At 38.8% G+C, this 26,921-nt stretch overlaps 3 protein-coding genes and 1 pseudogene across 7 annotated transcripts; all 4 read right to left on the bottom strand.

Moving 5' to 3' along the window:
- Window positions 1-223: 223 nt before the first annotated feature.
- BFN1 (bifunctional nuclease i) lies at window positions 224-3,554 on the bottom strand. Of its 2 annotated transcripts, none has more exons than XR_015208606.1 (9): window positions 3,420-3,554; window positions 2,577-2,757; window positions 2,350-2,457; window positions 2,175-2,230; window positions 1,966-2,049; window positions 1,003-1,098; window positions 858-922; window positions 592-783; window positions 224-452 (listed from the first exon to the last, which is right to left on the bottom strand). XR_015208606.1 is itself a non-coding variant. In XM_086583841.1 (9 exons), the coding sequence occupies exons 1-9, from the start codon at window positions 3,552-3,554 to the stop codon at window positions 325-327; spliced, it is 927 nt and encodes a 308-aa protein (XP_086439967.1). In that variant the 3' UTR covers window positions 224-324. The 2 variants fall into 2 exon arrangements, 1 of the variants encoding a protein (XP_086439967.1); XM_086583841.1 differs by having other exon boundaries at window positions 710-783.
- LOC147475788 (endonuclease 4-like) lies at window positions 3,529-20,501 on the bottom strand. 3 transcript variants are annotated; one of them, XM_086583843.1, is made up of 9 exons: window positions 19,904-20,501; window positions 19,267-19,447; window positions 18,419-18,526; window positions 18,255-18,310; window positions 17,219-17,302; window positions 16,524-16,616; window positions 8,862-8,929; window positions 6,306-6,379; window positions 3,529-4,019 (listed from the first exon to the last, which is right to left on the bottom strand). In XM_086583843.1, the coding sequence occupies exons 1-9, from the start codon at window positions 20,015-20,017 to the stop codon at window positions 3,901-3,903; spliced, it is 897 nt and encodes a 298-aa protein (XP_086439969.1). In that variant the 5' UTR covers window positions 20,018-20,501; the 3' UTR covers window positions 3,529-3,900. The 3 variants fall into 3 exon arrangements, with proteins under 3 accessions (XP_086439969.1, XP_086439971.1, XP_086439970.1); XM_086583845.1 differs by lacking the exons at window positions 3,529-4,019; window positions 6,306-6,379 and adding an exon at window positions 7,499-7,574 and having other exon boundaries at window positions 19,904-20,224; XM_086583844.1 differs by lacking the exons at window positions 3,529-4,019; window positions 6,306-6,379 and adding an exon at window positions 7,532-7,821 and having other exon boundaries at window positions 19,904-20,224.
- LOC147475789 (uncharacterized) lies at window positions 10,011-15,257 on the bottom strand (annotated as a pseudogene). Its single transcript, XR_015208247.1, has 2 exons — window positions 15,244-15,257; window positions 10,011-14,738 (listed from the first exon to the last, which is right to left on the bottom strand). The product of XR_015208247.1 is annotated as an uncharacterized LOC147475789 (transcript).
- A 3,758-nt stretch (window positions 20,502-24,259) lies between the features above and the next one.
- LOC147475787 (zinc finger BED domain-containing protein RICESLEEPER 2-like) lies at window positions 24,260-25,481 on the bottom strand. Its single transcript, XM_086585534.1, has 2 exons — window positions 24,914-25,481; window positions 24,260-24,726 (listed from the first exon to the last, which is right to left on the bottom strand). Exons 1-2 carry the CDS (start codon window positions 25,479-25,481, stop codon window positions 24,260-24,262), a joined length of 1,035 nt encoding a protein of 344 aa, XP_086441660.1.
- Window positions 25,482-26,921: the final 1,440 nt, after the last annotated feature.

The following is a 26,921-nucleotide window of genomic DNA, read 5'->3' as shown; positions in this document are numbered from 1 at the left end:
CTGGCAATCCTCTGTTAAAATACCCGTGGGTTCATACTAGTCGCATTGGTTTAAAAACTTGGTAGATTGTAGAAACAGGAAACATTTTGGGAGGTTACATTCCGTGAACCTCTTATAATTAAAACATTGTTAAGTCTGAGTTTGATCGGTTTATTTGCCAGGATTAGAGCATTAGGCACTATTCTGTTATTTGAGTAGCTTTATATTCTTCAATAAAAGAGAATGATAAAGAATATTTGTCTGCATTTTCGTTGATGTACAAAAGAATCAAGTGACTTGTAGCTTCAGGGAAATGGAAAAGTACAGGGTGTGGGGTGTTAATTATCAAGTCGGTGTTGCAATATCTTCATGGAAGTCACCATCAAACACCCTGTTCAGAATCATGGCTAACCTAACCCCACCCTGTGCAATCCGCTTGGCAACAATTGGCATCCTCGAACTGAAGTATTTATCTGTGATTCACAAACATAAAAATATCATTAATCAGGGTGAGTGTCAGACTGATTTATATTAGAAAGGGTGGTCTTGAATAGGAGGAATTTCTATGAATGTTTCTCTTTCAGCATGCCTGCCTTTGTTCAGTAAACTTACTTTATTCCGCAGATGGTCCAAGACACTATTTTGTTCCAGGAACAGATCTGCTACCCCCCCCAAAGATAGAAAGGGCGAAAAAAAAGATCTCGTAGCTGAGATGTTTAACACTTTTTACCTGATAGAGTTTCACCGGGTGACACACCCTTGTAACCCCACTTGCAAGCCAAGCTTATGCTTTCTACAGCATATCTATTGAACAATAGTAGAGAGTAGCAATTAGTTTCTTGAAATATCTTGAGAAGGAATTTTCCGTGCATACTCACTTGTTTGGGCAGGATAACAGATCATTACAGTCTTCCCAAGATGACATATCATCTGACCAGACCCCCTGTATATAGAAAGGAACAGTCGTAAGATAAACTACCAAAGATTTTCGCAGAAAAGATCAAACCTATTCAATTCTCCTACATGGGTGAGGTTGTTCTGGATGTCTTCCTGAAAGAGGTCCATATCCTTTCCAAATAGTTCTGCTGCAGCAGTCTGGATGATCTCTCTGTCCCAGACCTATACACATCAAATACATAATTATGAAAAGAAAATAAGTACTATATAAGAGCATCTCTAGGTGGACGTATCTGTGGTCGCATTCTTCAAATTTGAAGAAATGCGTCGGAATTTGAAGAAATCTTGTCGAATTCCAACTCTAGGTGGTCGCATTAGGTGGTCGCATCACCTACTTGTTCGCATTCTTGTTATAAATTTGGCAATTTGGATGCGGATGCGGAGCGACATTAGTAATGTCGCGCCCATTGCAAATGTCGCCCCAAGTTTTTTTTGACTTTGACTAGCACAGCGCCATGTAATGGGCGGCACCACTACTAATGTCGTATAAGAAGTTATTTTTTTAACTTTTTCAATTTGGTGCGACATTAGTACTGGCGCGTGAGTTTTTTTTTTAATTTGGGGGCGACAGTGGTAATGGCGCGCATGGTAGGGCCTACAATTGCATTTGCGGTCGATATTTGCGACCACCTAAAGTTGGTCGAAATTTGCGACCAGATTCTTTAAAATTTTTCTTCAAATTTGAAGAGTATACTACCACCACCTAGAGATGCTCTAACCTGAGATTAGGCCAAAAAGCTTTAAGAACTTGATGATAACTTTCACTTGACATGGCACTTTGCAAAAGAAAGTTTTAGATTTCATTCAGGAATATCTTGATCGCAGAAAAACTTATAGTATTGTCGTCAACTATACAGAATAAAGAAGAAAAACCGAATGCCTCATTTTTTTGGGTAGCAATGGCGAAGAAATGACAAGTCAGTTTGATTAGTTCTGTGGCCCAAGTGCTTTTGCGTACTCAACTACTCAAGTCATGAATTGTTTAAGGAAATTTGGAAGTACCAACAAAAGATGGTTCCTGGTACTCACATGATGTAGATTAGATTTATGCTTAAACCAGCGTAACTGTATGGTGTTCCCGCCTTCATCACTTGTGAATCCTACATGCAATGGCTAAAAGAACCATCGAGAACAGATTAAATGTCTATCTTGAAAAAATGAGTGGAGAAATGGAGAACAGATTAAATCTCTATCTTGAAAAAATGAGTGGAAAAGTAGTTAAAGGCTGTCTAACATACTTGGTGGAGATCTCCCATAAAATGTGATAAGAACAATAGGGCCTCGGTCATATTATCTGTAGATGAAACAAAAGAACAGAATATGGTATTTAGATGGTAAGGATAAGTACTTAAGTAAAGCCAAAGCCATTCTACTGAATCAAAGGAGAAACTTAGGGAAGGCTGGCTTCCTTACGTCGACGATCAGAGGAACCTTCTTTGTAATGCGATAGCTGTGAGGTGAAATTCCGAATGGCACCAGCTACGCACATATCCTTACGTCCATGTGAATCATGGCAATCTCCTATAATATTGTTTTCAAGTATGATCCCAACAAAACACAGGTTATATATATCTATACTCTAATCAGATGAGTATACACGCTAGAACTTGGAAAACTACAAATACCACTGCGCCCCTTACTTGAGTAATCAAATGTGCAAGCTTTGTCTGGAGTGTCAATGAAGTGAAGGGAGCTTGTCCATTGGTATTTGTACCAGTGGCGGATTTGGTCAGGCCATGTACAAAGGGATGACAAGTCTCCGTCGGCATAGTCAGGTAGCAAATTATGCACAACTTCTGCTGCGTGAGGCTTCAGAAGTGCCTAAACCAGTGTACGAAATAGCAATTCCATTAAAGCATTTGCTTGGTTCAAGGAAAAAAGCTTCAATATGTTGAACTTGGTTTGGAAGGGTGGTCTAGTGTTAAATTGTTATTCATCTACTTCCTGAAATTTCTCCCTATTTTTCGTTTGATTTCTAGCCATGGACTGGTATACTGCGCTGTGTTACAGACCAAAATCTGAATTACATATTCCCGAAGCGGTCTCGTCGTGTTTAGTAGAGAACTCTATTTAGAAAGCCATGGGCAAAACAATGCCAACAGCCAGTATGTAACATTGAAAGTTTACGTCTTCTTCCAATAATACAACAAAACGTCGTTATCTACGCGAGTGTTTTAGAATTTGGATCATAATGTGTACAATACAGGTCATTTCAATTACCTTGTGTCCCAACTATTGGTTATATTCCAGATAGGTTGTTTAGTTCATCCACTTTTTAACCAACACAAGGTGAAGATTGGCCTTACATACAGTTGTAGCAACTGAGCATGTAAATATACTTACGCGGTGCGTGCTACATTCTATACTGTTGAGGTACAATTCTATGCCGCAAAGCGACACATGAAGAACCAAGGCGAAGCAAGGGTGCTAGCCCTTTAGCTCCGCCATCCTAAATCTATTTCATATTACACTACTTACTGTACCTGAGCAATCCGGCATGTCATAATATGACCCTCCTTGCTCCACGCTTGAGCTCTAGGTGCTAAAATTAAACTAAAACACACCAACAAAGCAATCGCCCTCATTGACAGCTTTAGTGAACCTCCATTACAACCCATATTCTCTTAAAATTGAAATGTTGTTTCTTTACAATGCTAAGCCTTGAGCATTTAAACAAATGCTCGTTACATACACAATAGATAATTGAGTACAAGTTTCTCCTACCAATCTTATAAGTGCCCCAAAAGTTATAGTTTCCTTTATATTTGACTTAGGTTGCCTTGTAATCAACAAATAGGTGACAATGAAATGTCACACCATTTCTTTTCGTATAAGATTATCCAAGAGACTACAAGCTGAGTCAACCACCATGTTGGCGTGTGGGGAAGTTAAAGCTATATATATATGTTAGATGATCTCTCTTGGTCTCTTGGGTGTTAATCCTCTCAACTTCCAATGTTTGCTTCAAGCTACTGATATTGATGGTTGGGTTGTGAAAATTCTATTGAGAGTTGCAGCCAACCGTACCCCACCTTGAGCTAGCCTTCTTTCCACAGTAGGCAGCCTTGATAGGAAGTAATCGTCTGCCAATACAAATGACCGCAAATATAAAAAAATTGAAAAACAATAGCAAAGAAGTCCGACTTCAGAGAGCATATTAGTCTGTGCTAGGAACTATACCATACCCATGGGGTGGTAGGCAGTAGCACTTGCACGCATGGAAAAGTATTTGGTTCCGCTAACAGCCTAAACGGCTAAACTCATAACAATGTATGGACAAACAAGGATTGCATGCATATGTGAAAGGAATTAGGGTGAACTAGTGTTACCCCCCTAGATGGGAAATTAGGGTCTCCCCCCTAAACACACGGTCAACTTGGTTTGACCGTTAACTTTAAAATCAAACAACTGAAAATGACATAAATGCCCCCACCTAATTAAAATTGAACATTTTCTTTTTGAAAACAATGAAGGCATTTGTGTAATTTTCAATTGTTTGACTTGAAAGTTAACGGTCAAACCAAATTTACCGTGTGTTTAGGAGGGAGACCCTAATTTCCCATCTAGTGGGGGGGGAATCCTAATTGGCTCATCTAGTGGGGGGTTAATATTAGTTAACCCAAGGAATTAAACAAGAATAATGAAAATATGCACAATACGTCTTGCTTACAAGATAGTCGTTTGTCACACCATCTGGGAGGGCGCACCTTTGAACAAAACATTGACCCCCATATGCTTCTACGGACTAAATATTAACTCGTAGTCCTAAAACAACTGTTACGGACTACTGCTACTGTATTGACTACTGCTATAGTTACAGAGACGCTTTTATGGACTACTATTATAGTTAGAGAATGATTACATACATACCTAGCCAAACAAAAAAAAGATTACATACACCAACAATCTTATATTCCAAACTAAAATAATTGCCATGATCTAATCTATATTGAACATAAAAACCATAATCTTATATTCCAATTCCTAATCGAAATTCAAATGCTACAAAGGGAGTAATAGTGATAGTCCCTGAGACTTTACCATTACTACAGAACACTTCTAACTTAAAATAGGATCTGAATAACTGTAATAAGCATGGCCAGTTCTTTGATTGCGTCACTTGTTGAGTAAAAGGAGCCAATATATATGACATATAAGCTATGGGCCAAACTAAAATAATCAATACTGATCCCTACTTGAGATCTTGGTCAAAAGTTCAACCTAGTGGTGTATGACTTATGCATCTTTTAACTCGACTCCTGATATCATAGGAGCTTTTGTAACTACTTCCCGAGTGGAATATCAGAATCAACAATTGGGACAAGTTTTTGTCCAACAGGGATAGCCATGTCATACGCCAATAACGTAATCAGTTCACAACAAATCTTCTAACAAAATCGTCGTTGAGCAGGCCATGCAACTAACCTTTAAAAGGAAATTTTCAGATCCTATGTAGTCACAGGTGCAGGCAATGCCTAGGCGCCACGGTTAAGATAGAGACTAGGGCACTAGGCGCATAACCTAGAGCCTAGAAGATCGCTTAGTAAAATACGTTCTTGACTCCAAGAACAGCTATGTCTTGACAATAAGAGGGTCACTCAACAGGAATAGCCACGTGTTACACCAATAAGGCTAGAGCCTAGGAGATCGCGTAGCCCATGCTGCTAATACTGAGCATCAACTGAAGCTGCTTGTCTAACTTGAAGATCAGAGGATCGACACCAAGTTCTTAGATGAATTTCGGTCACCAAGGTGGAGATTGTTAAGATTCATGTGGAGCATGATCATGTTTTTTCACTACACCCATCATCGATGGTATTGCAACTATGCAAATGGCTATTTCGAGCCTGGGGTGGCACAGACCTTCTCATAGTGTCCCCCAAGAGGGGGTACAGGGACAATGCTCTCTAGACAAAACTTGCCTATTTTAGCAAGGGGCAGATCATAGTAGTCCTCCCAAACAAACAACTCAGTGAAGTCGTAAATGAACTTTGCTCTCTTTAATCAAAAAGTGGATTCTAAAGATCAATAAATGAGCTAGACAATGGTTTAGAGAGATGTTTGAATAAGAAAGAGTATAATTGTGAAATAAAGAGCAACTTTAAAAGAGTTGGATAGGTTCATCATCTACTGCCTAGGCCCTTCGCCTAAGTGACCCTGCCCCTAGGTGAGTGCTGACACCTGCCCAAAAATGTGGGATTTTATCCTGAAAAGGCCTCAGTGCTTGGTAGTTATATCCATGTAACTTATGTCTGTGTTATCACATGTTGGATTAAACGATTTTGGTCCACAAGTTGACATTACTATCTTCACGAGTAAAAATGATTGACCAATAAAAAAAGTTAAAGAGTTTTAAGATGTAAAAATACCTGTTAGGGTGCTTCCTGGTGTGGCATTCCTGTACGCGTATTTGCATGCTAATCTAATGCTCTCAGAAGCATACCTGAAAAAGTGAGTTCACTAGCTTATTACTCCGTAGTTATACCAATGTTCTTTAAGAACATGCAAATATGGAACTAACTTTTCCCGTTAATTTTATATTTTCGGTATCTTTCCAAATAATAGAAGAAAAGGTGTACATCTTGCTTCAAGATGTTGTGCTTGTGTTACGGATGTCGAGGACATTGATCATTTGTTGTGGTTTTGTCCACTAGCTCGCGAGTTGTGGAATTGGATAGCAGCAAAATTTCATGTCGCAACAGATTTCTGGAACTTCACTGATGCTATAGACAAAGGGAAGAGCTCCAATTCTTTAATTTGTAACATTTGGATGGCGGCTATACTAGGGGGTATGGTGGCGTTGTGGAAAAACAGAAACAAAATTTTTCATGAGAACTCTCAAAGTAGTCTCAGTTTTTGCAAGAGTTTTGTAAGAAGGCAGATTCTCACAACTGCCTCTCTTTCCAATAGCTACAGCAAGCCACAAGACAAGGACGTTCTTCATAACTGGGGAATTGATGGTAAAACCAGAAATGCTCCACGCATTATGCCATGTAGATGGATTTTGCCTAATGCAAATGTGACTAAGGTCAATACAGATGGAGCTGCAAAGAACAATCCTGGAGAAGCTGGTGTTGGTGCTGTTGGTAGAAACTCAAATGGTGAGTTTATCTTTGTCTACAGTAGAAACATTGGCATTGCAACAAACTACATGGCCGAGTGTACTGCTATACTTGAAGGCATGGAGATTGCAGTCAGTAAAGGTCGAGCATCCATTTGGGTCGAATCCGATTCAAGGGCAGCAGTAACAGCATTCAACTCTGGTAAAATTCCATGGCAGTTGAAGCAAAGATGGAGAGAATTGCAGACCAAATTGACCTTTTGTACTATCACTAGTACTTGGCGAGAGGTGAATTTTACTGCTGATAAAGCCGCAAATTTTGGAGTAGAATTAGGTACCAGTAACAGTTACATATGTGATGGTAGACCCCCATGGGTCTATAAATGGGAGGTACCAGACGAAATCTACTATAGATTTACTTGAGTGTGCACTGGTGATGTAGGAGTTTAGCACCCCTTACTCTCCAACACTGTATAGTTTTTTCTTTTCTGTTTTTCTCATTAATGAATTTCAATCCTATTTAGCAAAAAAAAAAAAAAAAATAGAGCTTCCTAATCTAATGCTCTCAGAAGCATACCTGAAAAAGTGAGTTCACTAGCTTATTACTCAGTAGTTATACCAATGTTCTTTAAGAACATGCAAATACGGAACTAACTTTTTCCCGTTAATTTTCTATTTCGGTGTCTTTCCAAATAATAGAGCTTCCTTGATATGCCCGCTCCCAGCATTTTTCCAGAGATTTCAGCAACCCAAAAAGGCTTAGCGAGGCATGTATCATCACATGCTTTAAAATGGGCTCAACGCTAATCATATATATTATCTTCCTGTAGTTTTTTGAAAATGTAAGTTCCATGTGGAAAAACGGAAGAAAACAACATTTCACGGAAAACAGGATAATGGTTATGGACAGAAAAAGAAAAGCAGGGGATAGCCACAAAACAGTTTCTTGCTCCATGAAGGGGGAAAGTCGATAAACTATTTTAGCTTCCTGGCTTCTCCCAATCTCTCCCATATTTTCTTCTTACATTCATTGTCTTACATTTTACATATCTTCACTTGATGATGAAAATATCACAGATGTTGCATATCATAATAGGACAGTATCAAATAAACACACAGAGGATAAGAGAGAGAAGAGAGAGCCATTCCACCATTTCAGTCCAATATACCACGAATTACGCTCCATGCTTATGTAGTTATGCTACATGTGTGATAAGCAGTTACCACCTGCGTTTCGGGTGAAGCACAGACAGAGGTCTTTGGGGTAAAAATCAGTGGAGAAGAGTGTATTAAGGAGTTGGTTGATAGGGAATTAGGAACTAAGGAAGTCTTCTGACTGTATGTAAAACTCAATATAGGAGATACAACATCTTGAATATGGTGGACCGATTGCAAGATCATCTCCGCTCTGGAGGTTTTTGTCGACAGGATATACAACACCTTGAATACGGTGGACCTATGTTGCATGGACATGGATGTGGACACAGATACGGTGATTCGGTTATATCTCAAAAAAAACTAGGACGCGGATGCGACAATTAATTAATAATTGAAATTTGACCGCGTCGGACGCGCGTCCGTCCCCGCATCCGCATCCGACGCAGACATAGCCCACCAAGAGTGTGTCCGTGCTTCATAGCAATGGACTGGTGCAAAGATCATCTCAGCTCTGGAGGTAATTGTCGTTTTCGTAGTTATTTTGTTTTTTTTTTACTATTCAACTTGTTGAAGTTATGACTAGTTAACCCCTAAATGCTTACTTCCTTTCCCTAAATGAAGGTGGGAATTGATCCCAAAGTATACATTTCAATCTTCAAGTAATCTACTTCAAAACTAATTGGCACAAGTAAGAGAACAGACTTACGGGTCTGGACAAGCTTTGTAAGTTGATGAGCATTTTTCCCATAATGAGATGTCTGCAGACCAATTATCCTGTTGATGAGGAGGAGAAGAAGAAATGAGATACGAACTCAATCATGAATGTCAACAAGACTTTATCGGAGTGGACAACAGTTTAACGAATAATTTCAAAAGCTTAACCCTAAATTTCGGGAGCAAACATGTATTACAAAATATTTCAAAGATATTAAAGAATCTCGGACTATAAATAGAAGTTAGCACTCAAAATCAAGTTAGTTCAGCTGGAACTCTTATGAAAAATCTCAAGATCATCGAATTGACGGCTAAATACTCATGGAAGCTATCAAAATATATGTTTTAGTTTTGAAACACAATAATGAGGGATTGATTAGGATAGGGGGGCATGCTTTCTTTCTTGGTATTACCAGACACCAACGGACATTGTGAGATTTTTATGACACAATGATGTTTGAGCATTTTGTACCGATCTCACATAGAAAGTTATCTTGTATACTTGTTAGCTCCCATTGAGGGAAGCCAATTACATACTTCTCAAAAATATATATATATATATATATATATATATATATATATATATATATATATATATATATATATATATATATATATATATATATATTTTATAATGAGCATAACATTTCATCATTTCAGTTATACCAATTATTAAAATGAAACCTTTGGCATACTTGGGGGTTTCTACGTTTCCTTGTTTGAGAAACATATACTACATAGTTCAATGTTAGACTAGCCTTTACAATGTAAGTCACAGCACGAATTATACTCAGATGGTTGCCTTCCTCCAGAGACCATATACTGATAACCTGGACTGGTTTTGTAAAGAAAATATCACACTCAGATGGTTTCCTTCAACAGTTCAACCTCATAGACCAGCATTTGTAATTCATTCCTAAAAATGATTAGCTTTATCCATCTAATTAACCAATGAGACAGTTGTCGCAACCCAATTCCGCGACTTCAAACCTTACTTGTCTTCAAGCTCTATTTTAGATCGGCTGCACCAATTAGGTTGTCTACATACCCATTTCGAAATCAAGCTGCCGTAGTTCACCTCCACTTTTTCCCTTTTTCCCCTTTTCTCCTCTTCCCCTCTCTTCCTTTTTATATCCCTCTCTTTGGTTTACTTCATGGGCCACAGTGCGGTCTTGGGCCCACTCTCTTGGCCCAATACATGCTATGGTCCATCTATAAAAACAGCTACTACATTTGCCCCCTCTCGGGTTCGGCGGCGATGACGACGGCAAGCCCGAGAAGTCTCTGAACTTCCTCGTCTCTCTCTCTGAACTCTAGATATCCGCAGTATCCTGAGACTGTATGCAGTCTTCTTCTCCTCGAGACGTTTCATACCCATGTCCTCTAATACTGGATCATATTTCTGTAAAGTAATCAGTCCTTATTCTCTTTGTCCGCGTACTCTTGCACTTTGCACTCTCATCTTTCTTGACTCTGTGACTTTGTTGGCCGCGAATTGTATTATAGTCCTCCCCTCGTCTCGCTCTTCCTTCCCCACTACTTACCCGAGTTCTCCAACCTCAGCCAATAAACTATGTGTATCTCAGATCTCCGTAGGCTTCTGTTATATGTAGGTGCATTTCATCTCTTCTAACCCCTTTCCTTGATTACGCTTTCCCTATCTTTCTAGCCTCTCTACTATGGTTCTTTCTGTAAACCTCCAATGGTTCCGCGAGCGTCAGCCGTAAATAACTCTACTCCGCGATCCCTCTTTCGATAGTCTGGGACTGAAGAAGTCTTACTTTTGCGGTGTTTTCTTTGCTAAACGTCCTTGGTCGCGTGACCCGAAATCCTCATTCTCTTTCTGCCATTAGCTCTCCTTATAGAATTCACTACCCTTCCTCGAAGGGTTTCTTTTCCTTAGCACTCACTCTCCCACATCAATCATCATGCCCGCAAAGTGTCTCAATCCATCGGTTCTTGCTCATATAACTCATTGATGTATCCACGAAGGGTCTCATCCCCTTCGCTCTCACGTTTTAAACTCAATCCTCATGCCAGCGAAGTGTCTTAACCCAGCTATCCACTCTCCTCAGCAAAATTCACTACCATGTCCGCGACGTGTCTCCATCTAAACATCAACACTCCATAAAACTCTCTATCATGTTCGTGGAGGGTCTATTCCCCTTCGCTCTCACTCTTCAACTCAATACAATGCCCCCGATGTGTCTCAACCTAGCCAGCACCTCTCACACACAACTCACTACCATGTCAGTGGATCGTCTCACCTCAGTCACCATCTCTCCTTTAGAAAACTCACCACTATGTCCACGGAGTGTCTCAGCCCAGCCATAAGCTCTCCTTCACAGAACTCACTACTATGTCCGCGGAGTGTCTCAGCCTAGCCATAAACTCTCCTTCATAGAACTCACTACCGTGTCCGCGGAATGTCTCACCCTTTCATTTCCCTTTCGTAGAAATCAACATTGTATCCACCAAGGGTCTCATCCCCTTTGCATTTACTCATGGAACTCGATATCCTGTCCGCCAAGGGCCTCATCCCCTCTATTTCTCTTTTGTAGAACTCAATAGTATTGTTCCTTCTGGATATGTTGCTTGCTCCCAATTGCAATTTGGAACTCCGGCTCGCGGAGGGCTCATCCCCCCCTCTGTTTCTCTTTCGTAGAACTCATCATTGTATATGCAAAAGGTCTCATCCCCTCCACTCTCATTTGGACAATGCGAAGCATATTCAGGGACAGCTCAGCTTGCCCTCATGTCCGCAAAGTGTCTAACCTCAGCCACCCTCTCTATCATATAATTCACTACTATGTCCGCGGAGTGTCTCATCCCCTCTGTTTCTCTTTCATAGAACTCAGTATTGTATCCGCGAAGGGTCTCATCCCCTCCACTCTCTTTCGGAAAGCGCGAAGCTCAACTTGCTCCCATGTCCGCGGAGTGTCTAACCTCAGCCACCCTCTCTCTTTCATAGAATTCACTACCATGTCCGCAGAGGGTCTCATCCCCTCCGTTTCTCTTTCATAGAACTCAGCATTGTGTCCGCAAAGGGTCTCATCCCCTCCGCTCTCCTTCGGAAAGCGCGAAGCATATCAAGGGACAGCTCAACTTGCCCCTATGTCCGCGAGGGGTCTCATCCCCTCTTTTCTCGCTCGGGGAGGCAACTCATTCTGCCTCAAGCTCGATTCGGACGCAAGGGTCCGCAGAGGGCTCATCCCCCCGCACTCACTCGAATAGTCCCACAACATATCCACGAAGGTTCTTCTCGAACCCATTCGGATTGCCCCATGACATATCCGCGAAGGGTCTTCTCGAACCCCTCTGCTCTCTTTCGGAATGCACATCCGGGAACAGCTCAGCCTGCCCCATGTTTGATTCGGACATGAAGGTCTGCGGAGGGCTCATCCCCCCCACAGCATATCCGTGAAGGGTCTTTTCGAACCCCTCCGCTCTCCTTCGGAAAATGTAACAGCATATCCAATCGCATTTGTTGTAGTTTTGTTGTGGTACCACCGCACTTCTAAGTAACACCATCGTCTACAGACAATAAAGATAGCACCACCTCCATCAGTCACTACCTACACAAAATCAACAGTCAACACACCATTTCTTCCTCCACCACCACAACAATGGACTGCATCCGAATTCACCGAGAACCAACCAAGAGCACCGCCCTTATTCAGTCAGCACTAGTCAGTCACACCACTCATATCCACCGCCGAAAATGACCTCTGTATAATGGCAGCCGCACAAGCGTACAATAACTGCATAACCACGTGTAGCACACCCTACGTCATCATTTTCTCGTAGTCACGTGAAGCACCTTCAGAATTTCTGCAAAAGTCCATCGCGTTCACTAATCGACCGCGTGGTCGCGGAATCGTAGTAGTAACCTAAACTGAATGATTTGTGGGAATAGAATTGAAGGTTCTGGATACCGGGAACCTGATTGTTGGTCTCCAATACTCACTTTGTTACCATGCGCAGTCTTACTTTGCCATTTTCTAGTAAAAAAGGATCAACTAGGCTCTGCAATTAATTCTTCTCTCATCACATTTACATCGAAGCTGAACCGTCGGGCATTGAGGGTGATGTGGAGCAGTGACAAACTCTTAGCTCACCATAACTGCGACCTCCTTTACAGAGAAAATCTCCAAGAGAGAAGACCATGTTCATGAAACAGCAAATACCAGAATCACAATCGCCACACTCAACACCATTCCCTTCCACTTCATCTCCTCCTTGAACACCAACAGATGAAACAAAGCAGGCAACACAAAACCCAAAATGCAACACACACTACTTCCCAGCAAAGATAAGAAATCAGCAAAATCAGTCACCATTAGTGCTACTAAACTCACTCCTAAAACCACCAACCATCTCAACCAAAAACAATACCCATAGCTCCAATATCAACAACATCAGTGCAAATACTCAAAGGCGCAAGATGGGTAAGAGTTGGAATAGTTTGATTAACTAATGGCAGCCTTGGTAATTACATTGGACTGTGGGTGGACGGCATGGAATGATGTGTACCCATTCCCATACCCATTCGTGATATGTATGCTGGACACCTGGAAACATCATCGGCGCCATACCACTCCCCATCCCCATCATCTGAACTTGTAACTGAAGTGACTTCAAGTACTCTATAGCTTCATCTAGCATCAATGCTTTGTCTGACTTGTTACAATGAGGTATTAATTCCTAAAGTGCTCTCATCTTCTCATTGATTCTGTCCCTCCTCCTCTCTGACAGATTATGAACCTCAGCAGCACGGCTTCTGCGGGTGGACCTGATCGCGGAGGCGCCTTATTTGCATTGGCAGACTCAAACTCAGCATCCTCGCTATGGTACTCAGATTCATCGGCATCTCTTCCTTTCCTTTTGTGACTATGAATGCTTGCTGATTGTCTGTCTGTACCTATGAAACTACCCCCATATCCACCAGAGGATGAAGTGTTATTCGTCTCAAGAGTCTCGGTAAGCCCTCTCTCACTCTGAGGAAACACCTTTCTAGTATCCTCCTCTTCACCGGACCCTGAAACATGCCTATGGAACCAATCCCATTACTTGAAACCCAACTCAAATCAGTCTCCTTTGGCAGTTGGTTGCTGCCACAATGACTTGATCCAATTGTCATCACGGAAGACTCGCCAAAGTTTCCTCTGCTCACAAGGCCTGACCCTGACCCTCTTTCAATGTCAGAATATTCTTCAAGCATGTCTGTAGAGGTTCCAAACTTGATGGTATAAATGAAATCCCAAATGAATCTAGCTCCGGCAATTCCAAGACTCCAGAGTTAATGTTGAATGTGAATCCTCGTACCTTTCCAATTTTTCGTCGACTTTGTGTAATGACATTATACCCAACCAAAGTATCCAAGCCCATCATTCTAATCTACTCCTCCAACACACGCTCATCCTCAACAAGAACTACATCCCCAATCTGACAAACATCTTGAAGAAGAAATCGTTCAATTTCCCCAGAAAGCATGCTTGGACGCATTTCAACAGCAACAACTTCCCACAAACTAATGTCGACCCAAAGCTAAGAAACAAAGCCCAAGCTGAGAGCAGATTGAATGCAGACCACTTGCTTAGCAATCATGTTACTTCTCCTTATCACTTGTCTTATTCCTTTTCTCAATATCTCCCTCTTCCCAACAATCTCCTCCTCAGACTTCACTTCAGTAACACGATTAGTTTCTTTGTCATCATCCATTTCACTCTCCAACTTCACTCAATCATCAAAACCTTCATTTTTACTTTTATCTGGCTCAATTTCCTTAAAGTCCAATTCTTTAGAAAGCTCGAAATTCTCTGATTTGTTATTAGTAACTTTAGGGGTTGAAGAAGGTAACAAAACCCAACTTGAGAAAGAACAATCATAGCATCAACAGCAAACCTGCCAATCCTTCCACATATACAAATACCCATCATGTTTTCTTGAAAGTGTATGGTAAACCTAGAACTCTAGCACCAACTATAGCTATGAAAACATTTGCAAAGGTTCGCGATCCTTAGCTCCGCTGTACATAACCAAACTTCTCATCAGATCTAACGGCATACAATTTTACTAATGTCCCCACAGACGGCGCCAATTGTCGCAACCCAATTCCACAACTTCAAACCTTACTTGTCTTCAAGCTCTATTTTAGATCGGCTGCACCAATTAGGTTGCCTACGTACCCATTTCGGGATCAAGCCGCCGTAGTTCACCTCCACTCTTTCCCTTTTTCCCCTTTTCTCCTCTTCCCCTCTCTTCCTTTTTATATCCCTCTCTTAGGTTTATTTCATGGACCACAGTGCGGTCTTAGGCCCACTCTCTTGGCCCAATACATACTGTGGTCTGGACCCTATCTCTTGGCCCAATACCTGCTATGGTCCATTTATGAAAACGGCTACTACAACAGTCTTAATAGAAGTCCTCTTTTGCCTATTAAGGTTGTATTATCTATTGTGTTGGGACTCGAGCCTTGCTGATTCTTCCATTAAGAAGCTTTTCAGGCTATGCAAACAACGTGATCCAACTGTAATCTGGGATCAAAAAACTTCCCAACCACCTATAATTCTAAGTTACATTGACACGGTTACGCATGTCGGTGTCCAACATGGATACGGAGTGTCCGGCAGGCTGACCTATATAAAGTAGGACACAAGGACACAGCTAATCCAAAGGAAAATTGTTACTTTTCTTTAGTGACAACTAAATCTTGGGTCAAGACCTTACAAAGTGCTTCCTTACAAATAAATTACTATGAAAGTGGCATATTATGGAGTTAGCTACATTAATAGATTTTGTTCTTCGTCTTTTAGGGTTTAAAAGAACCCCTAGTTTGAAATAGTTTGCATAACCTGTCCATGTGTCTGACACGAATGTTTGTGTGTCCGTGCGTCCGACACAGATGTTTTTAAGAATACAAAGTGTCCATGTTACATAGTACAACCGTTTATCCTCCATAGTTCTAACAATTCCATAAACGTGTGGAATGATGCAGGATGAGAAGGTCTACTTTTAGGAATTATGATTAGTATAATTTGTAAGTTGATTTAGTAGTTTCTTTTATTGAGTTTAATTCAATTTAGAAGTCTAGGTTTCTTGGTTATCAAGTTTGTCTTGTCTATATAAGGAGGACAATGTTGTTTCAGGAATTCAATTTTTCAATCAAATTATCCTTTATAAACACTATTATCCTTTTATCAATCTTCATCTTCTTCTTCAATCTTATTTCTTTATTCGTCTAATTCTTGAATCTCTTTTGTTCTATTCTTCTATCAAGGATTTCCATATCCTTTATTCCAAATCTAAACCCTTGTCCCCCATCAATCTACAACAGGATGCTTTAGTAGCACAACACCCAGCATTTGCAAGCCCTTCCTAGAAATGATTACATGTATCATTCTAATTAACATTTTCGTTAAATAATAGTAATCTTGGCCCATATTCGAAATCCCCAAAGATCTACACCATCTTCCTCCATAGTTCTAACTTTCCAAATTCTAACAATTCCAAAATTGAGTTGATGGGGAGGGGGCACCAATTTTGCTTGTGTTATACTTTACAGAGAGGTAGCAGTTCAAGATTAAGTGGCAACAGACAGTACTGATCCAGGTGAAAGTAATAGTCAGTACTGATCTAACTTGTAAAAGCATACCGTAATGTTCCTTTGAATTGCTTCTATCATCATTGCAAGATCTGAATTATAGAACATCTTCATAGCAGACTCAATAATCATGTTATCCCATACCTGGAAGGAAAAGAACACAAGACATTTTCTGTGAGACTCATGTAATCAGTATAGCATTGTATTACTAAATAATAATATTCCCCCCCCCTCAAGGAAAAAAAAAGTGCTACAGCTGACTAAGATTTTTTATGGTTCCTATAACTTCAATGACAACCACCGTAAGAATTTACTTTTCACAATTATCCTAAACACCATGGTCCCCAGCCTATGCCACAAGGTAAACGGAGAGTTGGTGTTGAACTGGATGAATGACTTGTTTCAACCCCCAAGCCCAAAAGCATGAGATCCCATATAAAATGAAATTAGGATAGCTTTATCATGTTATCATTTGCACTTTTTAATATCCATGATAGAAATGTCACATAGGCAGATTATGTGCCTTACATTGCAAGGATAGGTTAAACTGAAACTTTGTTACAGAAAATGATTCACTCTTTTCAAAAGAAGTGTATATCTCGGTATGGGCCCTCCTAAATTATAAAGTACAGCTAAATTATAGCTAGGCCAACTTTATGTTTACTGCTGTGGTCTATTTGATTTACCTCCATAACAGAAAAACAAAAGGAAAAAATGTCAAGGTGGATGAGATTTTCAGAAGTTACATGGTGTAGATTGGTCTTCCGACGGTACCAACGGACAGTTATTGTGTTCCCACCTTCATCTCCAGTGAAACCAACATGTAAAGGCTGTTATCACAATGAGAATTTACATTAATACGTGTGCTATTCGAGTGTGTCAAAAACATTTGATTACTGATCAAGATGAGTTAGTTGGCAAATATACAAGTAATATGCTTGAAAAAGGATATACATACGCAATATTAACTTAAGAATCCGCAAACACACACACACACAAACAATGCACAATGTAATGGTATTCTTTGTGATACTAAATTACTTTTTGGGTTAACCAATATTACCCCACTAGATGAGCCAATTAGGGTCTCCTAGATGGGAAATTACACACAAAAAAAAAAAAAAAAGTCAAAGTGGGTTGACCGAAAAAATTTTGTGTGTATTTAGAGGGGAGACCCTAATTTCCCATCTAGTGGGGGGGAAATCCTAATTGGCTCATCTAGTAGGGGGGTAACACTAGTTCACCCTTACTTTTTTAGCTGTTCCTTTTCTCCTTCTACCCTGTAAGTCCATCTACAATGTTTCCAGCCAGCAGTTATCCCTCAAAAGTGTATGGACAGGTCTTAGATACACCATTGTACAACCCAAACTTCTCTACAGTCGAGATCTAAAAATTCTAGCCCCACAGTGCATAAACGAAATGACAAAACTATTTCTAGTTTCTCTTCAGATGGCAATCCTAAATAAATTTTTTTTTTTTAAAAATAGATAATTAACAAATCTTTGGCGGAAGCAACAACGATAATAAACCCCAATTAGATTTAATAGAAAACACCTAAAACTAGGATCTATACCTTCGAATTGAAAAACAATCTCTTAAAGAATAATATTCAATAATAACCAACTCACAATGAAGGCTAAAATGCCTTTAAATAATGAATCCTATTCCTAATTGAATTAGGAAACTCAAGAAAATAGAAACTATTAATCAATTAACTATATAATTAATCCATGCACTGTATCATCTTATCTTGGATTTTAGTTGCTAGTTGGAAGAGCAAACCTGGTGGATATCCCCAATAAAATGTGATAAGAACAATAGCGCTTCCGTTAGGTTATCTGTATTTAGTAAGGAAGCTTAGATCTGACTCAAATATGCAGAAAACTGATATAAATATTGGATTGCACCTAGTGAAAAAACGAAGTCTAGAGAACAATGCTCCTTACACTTTTGCTCTGAAATAGAATCCTCAAAGGTCATTAGCTGCATAGAGTAGTTGTAAATTGCTGCAGTGACACATCTATCTTTATGTCTATAAGAGTCATGGCAGTCTCCTGTACAAAAAATAGAGACAAGAAAGTTTATGTATAACTGTGAGAGCCAGTTTTAGGAGAAATTTGCTACATAAAAGTGATAACAAGTATTCTAAGAGGAAGCATGTCAGAACTGAGAGAAAGAAGATGTGTAATCAAAATAAGATGCACCATGAGAGAAGGCGGAAACTAATTAAGCTGTACTCTCTCTTCTCTCCAAAAAAATTTCTTCATTAGCAATAATATAATTTTACTTTAACCTATGATGCATGCAAAAAATGAAGAGACAGAGAAATATGGGGCACAAACATAAGCGCGTATACTTTTTGGACAGCTCCCATGCATTTTAATCTCAAAAAAGTGAATAAAGATTATGAGAATGGGATATACATACACCAACACTTAGGAAACTTTAGTTCTTAACACTTTAAAACAATAATCCATGAGCGTTATCAACAGAATAAATAAATAACAATAAGTGTATAGGATATAACAAACATATTGTCTTTGCAGATCGTTCGCACTAATAGCCTGTTGACTATATTGTTTCTTCCACTAACAACTGTGGGGGACTGAAAACTGAAATGAGCCCATTTCCAACTCCTAGTAGCCCATTAGAACACATATGTGATAAAGGATTGTTAAAGTTTATTGTGCAAATAATAGGCATTATTGTTGTTTTACCAAAACTGTAAGAACACAAAAGTAAAGAACATGGGATCCAAAAGAAAATTGAAAGCGGGGGGTGGTGGCAAACTTACTGCAGTACTCATAGTTACAGTTGAAATCTGGTGTATCCACATAGTGCAAAGGTCCACTCCAATGCCAGTGATAGTTGTGCTTGATCTCATCAGGCCAGGAGCAAACAGATGCAAGATCACCTTCAGCATACTCTGGGAGCAACAATTTCACCGCTGATGCAGCATCGTCAGTAAGTAGTCCCTGAAACATTCACCAAGTTCTGTATTGGATTTCTTACGCTTTAAGATCAGAAACTTAAAATTTTACATAGAAGTGTATGTGAAATGATGCTAACAGTCCTGTAGCAAACGTCAGATGATAAAGGTAAGTTGAGGCCTGCTTAACTTGGACAATAATGTCAAAACTGCTTAGAGACCTATACTTTTTGTATGTATTTTGGATTGGTATATGCAGTTTAACTATTTCAGTGCACTATAAAATTGACTAGAAACTGATACATCATACAAAGCTGAAACTTGTAATCTACTCTCTACTGAACAATGCTTTCACAGAAATGTGCAACGGTGAGACATAGTCATGCCTTCTAAACTTATACAGGAAGAATGACTGCCAACCCACATATTGTACCCCACCATTCCATACATCAAAGTGAGATTAATCAAACAAAGCATGTTCGTTAATGTTTTTAGATCTCACCTCTGCGATTTTACATGTTGCATAATGACCTTCCTTGCCCCAAGCTCGAATTCCAGTGAACAACTGTAGAAGAATTAATACCCTCCCAAAAAAGGAAAATCCAGATCCAATCATTCTTCTGGTATTGAAAAGCGGGCAATATTCAAGGATGACCAATTATAAGATAAAGATTCAACTATTTTATATAAAGTCCTCCACAGATTACAATAAAAAAGTCTTAGTGGGTGTTTGGATCCCATTTCTTCAAAAAATCAGTTTTTCTCAAAAACTATTTTTTTTTTTAAAAAATATTTATTCTAAAAACAGTTTTTGAATAAACATGGTTGAGATTTTTCTTAAAAACTATTTTTATAAAAAAAATATTTTATTTTCTTAAAAAATAGGAACCAAATCTATTTATATTTATTTAAAGTCCAAATTTGTGCGTGAAAAAATAGCCGATCTTGAACCCTCGCTCAGATAATACAATAAAAAAAGTTATTACAACCCGTTATATAAAAGTTTAAAACAAACCCATATCATAAAATTGATTGATCAAATCACAAAATACGCTAGGGCCTAATCTCTTGCACTCCATAAATCGTGTGCAATTGAATCTATATAGTAATGAAGTTTTGCTTTGTTGGTTGTTAACTCTCTAACGACTTGCTTTTTCCATCTTTTCTTGAATCTTGCTAGTTCAATATGATGCAACCATGTCCACTTGGTCATTTTCATTTTCACATTTGGGACATTTTCATCTTTGAAGTGTGCCATATTTTCATACCTAGTGAAAATCTAATCATTTTTCCTTCCAGACAAATGAAGTTGTGTAACACACATGCTGCAAAATACAATATCACGTTGAATCCATATTTGGCCTTCAAATGTAAATTAAATAGACGATCATAATTTATTAAGAATCTTATGGTGTATTGAAAGTATCAATTATATTTGTTTTATTAATTATCTTGTCTCAAATGGATATGGGCAAATGGCGAAATTTAAGTATCATAAATCGAGATTTAAGAACTTGACTATTAGTCAAACACGAATGAAGACCTTACGATTGGATGACATTTCTAAGAGATGAATGTCTATAGTTATACAACTTTTCTTTTTAGTTCTTGGTGGATTTTGCTTCCCTTGAGAAGACATCATATGGAATCTTGCAATGATATCAAACTCCTTGATAAGGAGCCCAAAACCCTTTTGTATTTGCATACCTAGGATCAACAACATAATACTTGCCTAGTTCAAGAACAAAATTAGAAGTAAGTAAATAATTATATGATAATGTGGAATGCATATGAAATAAATTAGAAATCAACGTAATCATATATACCTTGAGGTGGGTGAGGAAATCTAGCATCTAGGTCTTCCAGTGCAGATATTAGCACACATGCATTAACTGCGGAGCCTTCCAAACTAACATATACATAGCAAATTTGCATGTCAAAAGTACAAGCCATCAAAACATTTTGTGTGTTTGGACCCCCACTATGGAGATGGGCCCAATACATTATCTACAATGAAGAATCCTCATAAAGCAAGAAAACTATTTGTCCAAGTACAACGCACCTCAATGAGATAAATACCAAATCACATTAATTAGAAGATCATCATCAACAAGTTTAAGTTCTATCCAATCACTACCTATTGTAATCTATATAATTAAGACCTTCATGTAAAGAGAACAGGGAGAAACTCTTATTCTCTTCTTCATTCTCATGTAATCTCCAAGCAACACCATTAACAAATTAAATATTAAATACAATTGTGGACGTGGAAATTTGTCCAACGAACCACGATAAAATTCTTGTGTTATTTTTTCTATTGTGTTTGACCCAAGAAATTGTGTCGAAACATTGGCGTCGTCTGTGGGTTTTTTAGAATCCATTATCACGTGAAACAATCAAGATGATAAGTACAAGAAGCATACCAAATAGTCAACATATTTCTCTTGCCAATAGGAATCGCAACCCTCGAAATTCAAGTCAGCCAATGCAAGAACTATTGAACAATCAAGTTGCTCCTAGTGGTAGGATCAATTCTCAACATCCAACTGCAGCAGCGCCACCGCCACCGCCATTGCCACCATTAACAAATTAAAGATCAGTGTGGACGTAGGCGCTTTTGCCGAACCACGATAAAATTCTTGTGTTCTTTTTTCTATTGTGTTTGACCCAAGAAATTGTGTCGAAACATTGGCGTCGTCTGTGGGGAACTAGCAAAAAAGTCATTGTGAGGGAGAAATCTAATTTCAAGTTCATCAGTAAGTTGTCCGTAGCAATCCGCCGAGACAACTTTTCACTCAATCAGATGAGTCTTTTTTACTTTTAATATTTTGTTTACAATAGTGTGGAATATGAAAATTTAGTCGAAATCAGATTCAACACCAGTTCTAATTATGTAGTAGGTATTTTAAAATGAGTATATTTCTATGCCAATAGAGAATCATCAATACCTGTATAAGCATCTTCACACCGATATACTCCACATCAATATGGCTCGCAGTAGACTAGGGCTGGTCATCGAGCTACCCGTGTCGTGTATTGCCATGCTCGAGCTCGACTCGCACCTTTAGCAAGCAAGCTCAAGCTCGACTCGAACTCGACTTCGAGCTTAATATGGAGCTCAAGCTCGACTCGTCCAATTATACTAATAGCTTGAGCTTGACTCGACTCGACTCGTTTTGCACTACGAGCTCGAGTTCAAGCTCGAGCTCAAACTCGAGTTAAGCTCATTTATACTCGTCTAAACTCAAACTCGAGCTTAAACAGTTAAACTCAAAAAATATGTCACAGAGACATCAAACAAGACTCAACATCAAATTTACTTAAGAGTCTACTCTTGAACAAAAAAAAAAGCCCTACAAGACTATATATAACATTCCATTGCAATTCAATTTAAGTTCATAGTGGCATATAATATTAATACTATAATCCACAATCCAATACCTATTACATTCCAAAATCCAAAAGACTTTAGTACCAAAAACAAGTCAGACTATGTCAATCTATGACTCTATCATCCAAAGACTTTTATGAACAAAAAAAAAGTCAGACTATATGCAACTTTGAGTCTTTGACAACTGCAACATCTTGCTTTGAATATATGCACATTGATCTTTGTCTTTGCTTTCTATGGTGTCGGCATGCAAGCAAAACTCCAGTCACTAGAACACAAAAAAATACATGTAATTGTACTCTGTACACAAGGCTCCCTCACCTAAACACAAAAAAGAACCTGCAATAGTACACAAAGTGAGTTAGGTGCTTAGGTGTAAATGATATATAGCCTAAAAAGAGATGGCAAGTGGCGGCAATACCATATTACCATGAACTGACAAAGAAACAACCTCCCATTTTCATCCTTAAGTAGATTATAAAGTCAAAGGGAGGCTCACTTACAATCATTCCCAAAACTTACATTCATTTCCAAGCCTTCTTACAAGAGTTAATCATTATTCTCTTCCTCAACCTACAAAGTAAATTAAACGCCCAATTTTATATCACAAGATAAATATTACAAAAGCATTATAACACATCAATTTAAACAGAAAAATTAATTAAGCACTTACATTGAACAACTCTTCAATCCCACTATCACCACACAACCAATCTCCACCGCAAAGCAAAGCGTCAACTGCATCAGCCTTTAATGAGCTACGATACTGATCAAGAACCCTACCACCAGCACTAAAAGCTGATTCAAGCAACAAAGATGGTAACGAATAGAGAGTATGTCCCTAGCTAGTTTTGAAAGGTGTCGAAACTTAAGAGTATTTGTTTTCCACCAAATTAAAACATCAAAATCATCATCCTCTTCTCCAGGTAGGTAAATGCTTTCTTCTAGGTATATGTCCAACTCATATTTGTTTGGCTGAACCATATCCAATTGCCTCGCCCACGTATCAAACTCATTCCTACTCTTAGTTTTCACCTTTGAAGCACCGACTCCACTACCACTAGCTACACTACTAGCATTTCTTTCTGCATCTTTTGAAACATAATCATTAAACAAGTCGTACAAAGCATCTTTAACCTCATCCTTACATTTCTGAAGTTTATTTGGTGCATAAATCTTAGAAAAACAGAAATTAATCAATAACATCTTATACCGAGGATCTAAAACTGCTGCAAGTACTATTAACAGGTTGCACTCTCCCCAATATTTGTCGAACTTATCCTTCATCTCCTTAGTCATGCTCCTAACATACTCTCTCTCATCAAATATCATGTCATTCAACAATTCCTTTATTTTCCAAATTTTAGGGAGAAACTGATTTGAAGTAGGATAGGAAGTTCCAGAAAAAATAAGTGTGACTTCATCAAAAATCTCTAAGAACTTGCACACCTCTTCTTATTTCAAGCCCTAATCCTCATCAGATGGTAACCAAACATAGTTGGGTTCTCTATCTTGGTATCTCACAAACACATCTTTGAACTCAATAGCAGTTGCTAACATAGCATAAGTAGAATTCCAACGAGTAGAAACATCCAAAGGTAAGCTTTTAGAGGTTGCAATTGGCAGATGCAATTGCTTGACAATTTCATTAAACTTGTGAAGTCGTGAAGGAGTCAAAGTGACATACTTGACACTTTCCCGCACATTTGCAATCACTCCTGCAATCTCCTTCAACCCATCTTGCACCATGAGGTTGAAAATATGGGCACAACACCGAACATGAAATATCTTACCACCAAAAAACAGGTTCTCATTAGATGCAAAAATAGTTTTCAAACTACTTATAGCTTTGTCATTTGAAGATGCATTGTCTAGGGTGATTGTTGAAATCTTAGTTTCGAGTCCCCACTCAATAATACACTCATGAATTGCATCTGCAATGGCAGCACCAATATGGGGAGGGGGCCAAACGGCAAAAGTTCAAGATACGCTTTTGTAACTTCTAATCAGAGTCCATATAGTGTCCAGTGAGGCACATGTACCCCACTGTTTGATTTGAGGTCCACAAGTCTGAAGTTAGACTAACTCTATCAACACTAGTTAACTTTAACTTCAACTTACCTTTTTCACAACCATAAACTCTTATGCATTTCTGCCTAATAGCTTTGCGTTTCACTACCTCAAATCGTGGGTTAAGCATTTTACAAAGCAACAAAAAGCACTCATGTTCAACCATTCTAAAAGGGTACTCATGCACCATAATCATCTTAACAATTACTTCTTTTATCATTTCTTTATCAAACTTGTAAGTACTTAAAGAACTACCACTATCAGCACCAAAATGCAATAGATGTTGTTGACCCTTACCAGAGATGCTAGCCTTTCGAGGTATACAAGTAAGTCGGTGCCTAAGAAGGCTACTCGTAGACCCCCTAGTAACCGCAAGTTCTGTAAAACAGTGGTTGCATTTCCCTTTCTTAATCCCACCCACTATTACTTCAGTAAAATCTTTCCAAGCTTTTGACGTCTCCGTTGGTGCCTTCCTCTTTCGTGTCGTCATGGCTTCGTTAGGAGGCTGATCACCTATAGGTGGAACAACGCTATTTTCAGCTTGGGCAGTCACACTACCATCACTTAACGAAGTTATGGTGGGTTGTTGCGTATAGTTGGAAACCATTTGTTGTGACATATCTGTAAAATAGTGTTAGAAATTAAAGACAAATCTAACATATAAGTGAAATGCAACCACTGAAAATCAGCTTATATAAGTAGCATACTAGCATTTCAACAATCGCCACTATAACCATTATATGATCAGATCCACCAATAAAAACGCATCAAGTTCCAAAACTAAAAAAAATACAATTCCTAAACCAATATAGAAACATTTCATAACAAACCCAAAACACCCAACAGAGAAAAAAAATACACAGTTTCCATTTCAAATTAAAGTAAAAATAGTTCTTTTACTTGAAAACACAAGTTCCAAACAATAAAATAAAACCCCATCTTGCAAAATCAATAAGTAGTACTATTGAAATGAAGAAAACATACGCAAACCAAACAGATCTTAAACCAAAAAACAAAGTAAGTAGGAAAGGAAATACCTTGAAGTTAAGATGAATGTGAGCACCAAATAATAAATAAGATGGTTGGTAGAATTGTGCAAAACCACTTCACAAACTTAACCTGGAAAAAAAAACCATCATTGAAGATGATTGTGAGAAAAAAATAATAAATGAACAGGTAGAAATTGAAATAAATCAAATTGCTAACCTTAAATTGTTAGTTGTTTTGAGTTAAAGAGAAGATGAAAGAGAATAAGATGGAGCCATGGTGGCTGTTGGAGTGTTGGGTGCGGCTGTTGGAGTGTTGGGTGTTAGGGTTTAAAGTGTGTAGTTACGTTGTTTAAATACATTGGGCAAATGGGCAACTGGATACGGGCTAATGGGCCATAGCTTCATGGGTTGTCTGGTTGTGGGATACTGGGATAGTAGGATATCTATATGCTTATAAAATGAGTAGCTCACGAGCTACTTGAGCTCAAGCTCGACTCGAGTAGTTCACGAGTAGTTTGAGAGTTACTTGAACTCGAACTCGAACTACTCGCTATCTAGAATGAGCTTTAAATTATACTCAAACTCGACTCATATTTTTATACGGACGAGTTTGAGTCGAGCCTTCGACGAGCCGAACTCGAGTTACTCACGAACAGCTCGACTCGATGACTAGCCCTACAGTAGACTACCCGGAGACACCTTCTTAGCTTATATCAGCTTCCATCAGAGGGCTCCATCGTACAGGTCTCGCCCCACACATATGAATTGTGGAAAACAAGCACCTATAGTACATCATTTACAATTTTGTTATCTTTACGGCTGAGGAAATAACTTATTTAGAGTGCCCACTATACTACTATTAATGTATCAACTATCAAAGCCCACTTGGGGACGTACGTATTTCTGATTCATATTATCTATTATTATTTGGTGACAGATTCCTCGATATCTCTACTAGCAGCAACAACAATTTCTTCTAATATGCAATTGTCTCGTTGAGCTTCAACATTGACATTGACTATCTAAGGAATATGACGTATATGTCTCTATTTTTTCACTTCTTTGCCTCA

The sequence above is a fragment of the Coptis chinensis genome, chromosome 9 (assembly GCF_015680905.1).
Source record: "Coptis chinensis isolate HL-2020 chromosome 9, ASM1568090v1, whole genome shotgun sequence".
NCBI lineage: Eukaryota > Viridiplantae > Streptophyta > Magnoliopsida > Ranunculales > Ranunculaceae > Coptis > Coptis chinensis.
This window is presented reverse-complemented; position numbering and strand designations above follow the sequence as displayed.

Excerpts from the sequence above, each read along its gene's own strand:
- BFN1 (XM_086583841.1), bottom strand. The coding sequence starts at position 3,554 with ATGGGTTGTAATGGAGGTTCACTAAAGCTGTCAATGAGGGCGATTGCT. Across the intron at positions 2,050-2,174 it reads TTATGGGAGATCTCCACCAA|CCATTGCATGTAGGATTCAC; the intron begins GTATGTTAGACA and ends TGGTTCTTTTAG. Across the intron at positions 453-709 it reads ACCCGGTGAAACTCTATCAG|ATAAATACTTCAGTTCGAGG; the intron begins GTAAAAAGTGTT and ends TGTGAATCACAG.
- LOC147475788 (XM_086583843.1), bottom strand. The coding sequence starts at position 20,017 with ATGATTGGATCTGGATTTTCCTTTTTTGGGAGGGTATTAATTCTTCTA. Across the intron at positions 17,303-18,254 it reads TTATTGGGGATATCCACCAG|CCTTTACATGTTGGTTTCAC; the intron begins GTTTGCTCTTCC and ends TTGTGATAACAG. Across the intron at positions 16,617-17,218 it reads GGAAGACCAATCTACACCAT|GTATGGGATAACATGATTAT; the intron begins GTAACTTCTGAA and ends TTTTCCTTCCAG.
- LOC147475787 (XM_086585534.1), bottom strand. The coding sequence starts at position 25,481 with ATGTCACAACAAATGGTTTCCAACTATACGCAACAACCCACCATAACT. Across the intron at positions 24,727-24,913 it reads AGTTTATGGTTGTGAAAAAG|ATGCAATTCATGAGTGTATT; the intron begins GTAAGTTGAAGT and ends CTGCCATTGCAG.